General features: G+C 46.6%; 1 protein-coding gene across 3 annotated transcripts in view; it reads left to right on the top strand.

Moving 5' to 3' along the window:
• LOC108970663 (zinc finger protein rotund) overlaps positions 1-5,330 on the top strand; it is a 61,415-nt gene extending 56,085 nt beyond the window's left edge. For all 3 annotated transcript variants that reach the window (XM_018936180.1, XM_018936178.1, XM_018936179.1), the window contains 2 exons: positions 682-3,526; positions 3,606-5,330. In XM_018936180.1, coding sequence (XP_018791725.1) covers positions 682-3,526; positions 3,606-4,297 — 3,537 coding nt within the window. In that variant the 3' untranslated portion in view covers positions 4,298-5,330. The remainder of the gene's footprint in view (positions 1-681; positions 3,527-3,605) is intronic.
• Positions 5,331-5,689: the final 359 nt, after the last annotated feature.

Below are 5,689 nucleotides of genomic sequence, written 5' to 3'. Positions count from 1 at the left end.
AAAAACAATATAATAAAGAATTTTGTTAAAATTGTATACATTTTCGAGTAAAAAGTTTTAAATAATCTGTGCAAGTTTTGTCTATAATCAACTTTCTAACGCACTTTAGCGTACCTTCAGGCGCATATTCAGCTATTTAATGATTAAAATATAAAATATTGAAACCTATACTAATCTATCTTTATTTTTTTAATATTATTTCAATTTTTGTAAGCAAATTTATTTACTTTTACATTTCATTTATTATGTGATACTGCCTGTTATTGGTCTTTTATGAATTGGTGTTTCGCTATACATAACTATAAATATATTTTGTGTAATTTTCCAATGTTGTTGTCGTTGTACACTCTTTTAATATATAATGTAATATGTCATTGTTTTAATTTTTTTTTTCTAATTGAAAGCGAACTCTGTCGCAACTTTGTAGACTGAACTCTGAACTTTTGTGTCGAAATTTTTCCGAAACCGTCAAAATGGTGCACAATACTGCGGCTTACATGCCAGCAAATAAGTGTTTTGCACCAGTTTGCACAATATTTTTTTGTTGTTGTTTTTCTTACTCAACTAACTTAACTTGTTGACCATATATGTTTGGCTATATCCCATAAGCTAACCAAACTTCCCCGATTTCTTTTCGTTTTCCTCTCTTCCCCTCACATGATTGACGCATTTCGCCAACAGATCTTCAAAGATGATTACTTCTACTATCTGGACGGCTCGGATCGTGCGCAAGCGAATTGGATGCGTTACGTCGCCTCCGCCTACAGTTTATCGGTGATGAATTTGGTGGCCTGTCAACATCAGGAGAACATCTATTTCTACACCACACGTGACATAATGCCCAACGAAGAGTTGATGGTGTGGTATTGCAAGGATTTCGCAAGACGGCTGGGTTACGATGTCGATCCGGAGCGCACAATTTTCGGCGCCTGCAAGCAGGCTGTGGACGATGACGAAGACGCGGAGGCCGATGCCGAAGATGAAGATGTAACGAGTAATGCCACAGCAACGAGCACATCGCTGCTGAGCCATAAAGCGAAATTGCGTTCGAATTCACCGTACTGCATGCCAGCGCCCGAAATACCACCCGAAGTGGCATACAATCACATCACCTACGTGATGGGGTTGCCAATACCTCCACTACCGGCGGTGGTGGCGGGCAATACGACCACCGTTAGTCGGCGCTCCATTACGCCCAGTCCGTCGCCACCCAGTTGCCGTGACGCGAGCGCCAGTCATATGACACAGCATTTAGTCGGACTGCCGCATATACAACATGCGCAGTCCACGCAGCGGCTGGGCGCACATCAACTTTCGACGCAACAACTACCTGCTACACACCACCACCAACAAACCCAACAGCAACAACAACATCAGACGGTGCTGCATCTGAAGCAGGAGCCGGGCGCGTCGGTAATTGTGCGCGAACGTTCGCCGGCGAGCAGCGAGTGTGGTACGAAGGAAGCGAAGGATTTGGCGGGTTCGCCGTTGCCTCACAAAGACACACACTACGAACATCAACTGACGCCGAATGATGGTAGCGTGCGTTCGGTGCGCTCTGATGAGGGCTACCACAGCAACGAGTATCATGAGGATGGACTGACGCCACCCGAGGACTCGAGCGATAGCGAGAGTGAGCACAACTATGTATTGGACTGTTCGAAGAAAGCCATTGCGCCAAAAGAGACTGTCATCACGCATCCGCAGAAAGCGGCCGTTGCTGCGGCTGTGGCCGCGGCAGCAGCTGCGGCGAACAGTAACAGCAACAACAATGCGACTGTTAGCAGCAACTGTGCCACCGCCACGCAAGTGGTGCCCGCCGTGGTGTCTTCCGTTGCTGGCGCTATGGACTGCGTTGGTGGTGGAGATAAAAACGAGTATCGAAAATTCAAGGTGAAAATGCCACTGAAGTATGAGTTCAAGAATAGCAAATGCGCCATTAAGACTGAGGCCATGTGCCACCTAAACAATACAAATAATAGCAAACAGAATACAAGTGACGAACTGCCCACAGTTGGTGCCACCTCCAGCGAAGATGATTTGCTGGCGGCCAATGAAGCCACGCCTGCTTGTACATCCTCAACACAGCTGGACGATGAAGCGATGGATGTGGACCATATGCCTGGTTCAACGACGCAACAACAACACGCTTCGAGCACCGTCATAATGGTGGATCGTAGCCTTAATAATACCAACGGTCATGCGACGCGTGCAATTGTGCCACTAAACAAGGCATACTATGAAGCTGAGACCAGCACACCGCCACCATTACCCCCAACAGCTACACAATCAGCGTCGGCGGCTGGTGTTGCCTACATGCGCTTCACGCCACCATCCTCCAGCATACTCGAAACCATATTGACGGGTCAGCATCGGCTGGAGGCCGCAGCTGCTGCGGCGGCAGCTTGCCGTCAAGCCAATGCGGCCACACCGCCACCTTCATCACCCACAGAGATGGCTTACTCCTATAAGAAATCGCATCGTTATGGCAATGCAGTAAGTCCGGACTCGAGTTCCAACTTAGCGCAGGCGCCCGATATGCATGCAGCAGCGCTGCACGACACCGAAATGCTAATTGCATCGTCGCGTGGCAGTATGAAGGACGACTGTTCGCCACCGCCAGCACCGGGCCATGATGTGAAATTCTCGCCAGCGCATGTTGCACACAGCGCCTTTGTCTCGGATGGCCATCAAACGCCGCCATATTCTGCGTACTCACCTTATTCCAGCGGTAGCGTGAATGGTGGCGCGCCAGGTGGCGGTCATCCACTCTCACATATGCCCACATCCACCTTCCACTCGCCGCCACATAGCTCACACTCACCCTTCGAACGCCAATGGGACGGATCCAGCGGCTCCACACCCAATCTGCACCTACTGCAGTCCAGCTCACAGATGCTAATGAAACCGTTGCGCATTTCACCGCCCAGCAGCCTGAGTCCCGATGGCAATTCGTGTCCGCGCAGCGGCAGTCCACTCAGCCCGAACTCGTTGGCGGCGCGCGGCTACCGTTCATTGCCATACCCATTGAAGAAAAAAGACGGCAAAATGCACTATGAATGCAATGTGTGTTGTAAGACCTTCGGCCAGTTGAGCAATCTGAAAGTGCATCTGCGCACTCATTCCGGTGAGCGGCCGTTCAAATGCAATGTCTGCACGAAGAGTTTCACACAGCTCGCGCATTTGCAGAAGCATCATTTGGTACATACCGGTGAAAAGCCGCATCAGTGCGACATCTGCAAAAAGCGTTTCTCGTCGACGTCAAACTTGAAGACGCACCTGCGTTTGCACAGCGGTCAAAAGCCGTACGCTTGCGATCTGTGCCCGCAGAAGTTCACACAGTTCGTACATCTGAAGCTCCACAAGCGCCTGCACACCAACGATCGGCCCTACGTCTGCCAAGGTTGCGACAAGAAGTACATAAGCGCATCCGGCCTACGCACTCACTGGAAGACAACGAGCTGTAAACCCAACGATCTGGAGGAAGAGCTAGCCATGGCCGCGGCGGCAACCTCAGAGTGTTTAGGTAAGTTTGCGCAGCAAGCGCGCTTTTGCCTTCCAAGGATATATTAATTCAAAACATATTCATTTATTCCTGCAAACAGATAAGTACGTGCCTGAGCCCGACTCGCGCGAGGCCTTCGAGCATATGCAACAGCAAATGCATCCACATTTGCGTCACTTGCCTCCCAGCAGCGGCAGCGCGGGCAGCCACGCCAACGCTGCCGTTCGTCCGCCATCGCCACGTCTGATTTCCATCAATCCGCTACATCAACAACAAACGCAAACGCATGCACATCTACAGCAGCAGCACGCCGCCATGTTGCAACAGCACGCGGCCGCAGCGGCTGCCCAACATTTGTCCGGCGCAACGTCGAATCCCAACGCCGCCGCTAACATGTTGATTGGCTCAAGCGCGCAACAACAACAACACCACCACAGCCTACAACAACAGCAGCAACAACACCTGCAGCAACAGCAACAACAGCTGCTGCAGCAGCAACAGCAGCAAACACATCCGCTAAAAGCCAGCCTCAAACAGCAAATGCATTTACTACCAGCGGGCGCCGCCAACGGCAATGGCGCTGGCGCGATCAACTCCCCTCCCGGTGTTGCGCCAAACGACGCGTATATGAGCGTCTCGCACGCGCACGCTGCAGCAGCTGCAGCCCATGCCGCGGCCGCAGCTGCAGCGGCGGCTGCTCATGCGGCGGCAGCTCATCAGCACGCGCAGAATCAGGAGTCGCGTCCGTCAGTGATCGAATCCAGTCAGCCGATGATCATCGAGTGCACGTAGAGCGCGATAGGCGCCCACTGAAGCGCTAGCAAAAACACAAACAGTAACTAAAATCAAGCTGAAAAGTTGCGGTTGAGGTGTGCGGGCGAACACGTGGCGGTTTGCATAGCAGTTGAGTTGAGCGCTGAATTGCAGTGAGTGTAAATGGTATTATCACTCGTCGATTTTAAACAAAAGTGCTGTCGTCGCTGTGGCAGCTCTGAGCTGGAAGGTCTCACAAAACCAAGAAACAAACAACAGTGCAATATGAAAATGTGAAAGCTCATTTCGTGGCGCTTTTGCTAAATGGCGCGCTTTCATTTTCGATTTGTCGGAGATGAGCGCTTTTACACGTAACACAACTGAGCTAAGTGAAAAACTAAAACTTTAACGGTATTATTAATTTAATAGTCGACAACGTCATTTTAATAATTAGTGATTTTATTGATTGGTCTATGTAGCTATAAATAATTACAAGCAATTAGTTAAAATATACATTTAATCATAAAAAAATTATTTTACTCAAGTTCAAAGTCACTCGCTTTACTCAACGAGTTTCGGGTGCATTTCAGAGTTCGAGTTGTAGTTGAAAGAAAAGAATTTTCATTTCTTGAAAAGATCTCAAAATTGGCAGCCAATTATTTTGCACAAAATATCTTTTGTTAAAAAAAAAGATGAAACAAAATTCAAAAATATTCAAGACTTCTTTATGTCAACCGAAAGTGGTGTATACAAGTAACCGCGAGTTTTATACGTGGCAGATTATGCATCTTCATAGTTTTTAAATATCAAAATAACAGCAAAAGAAGTTACAAATCTATATAGTATATTTCTAAAATTAAACTTTTGGCTAAGCTCCATTGCAAATTGCATTTAAAACCAGCATTGTACTAAAATTATATTAACTGAACAAATTTAAGTAAGTATGCTAGCGAAAGCGAAGAACTGTTGGAGAAAACAAGTTGCCTTATTTTAATTTAGAACTGCGTGTTTTGCGGTATCATGCTGAACTTTGACAAACTTTGTGTTAGTAAATTGATAAATGCGTTGTTTTAAAAAATTACCGAAAGCTACAATGTTTTAATGCGTGCGAGTAAGACACTACTGACAAGAATGAAAGCTGAACTAAAATTGGTTTCGCTTTGCTGATAACATTTCGATTTGTAGGAAAAGTTTATATGAAAGCTCTGTAGGTTTCTGTGAAAGCTCACTATGATATTTTAAAATTTTCTTCTATTTTGCTTAAAATTTCTAATTATAGTAACCGCTTAAAAAATTTAATTGAAAGTTCTATAGACTTTTTTGTGGAAGCTCACTATGAGATTTCATATTTTTTTTAGAATTTGTTTAAAGTTTCTAATTAATTATTAGGTTTAAAATTTCCATTTCCCTTTTTCATGAAAGCTCCTTGAA

The sequence above is a fragment of the Bactrocera latifrons genome, unplaced genomic scaffold (assembly GCF_001853355.1).
Source record: "Bactrocera latifrons isolate USDA-ARS-PBARC rearing strain unplaced genomic scaffold, ASM185335v1 scaffold_305, whole genome shotgun sequence".
Lineage (NCBI taxonomy): Eukaryota > Metazoa > Arthropoda > Insecta > Diptera > Tephritidae > Bactrocera > Bactrocera latifrons.
Note: the sequence above shows the minus strand (reverse complement) of the source record. Positions and strands in the feature narration are given on the sequence as shown.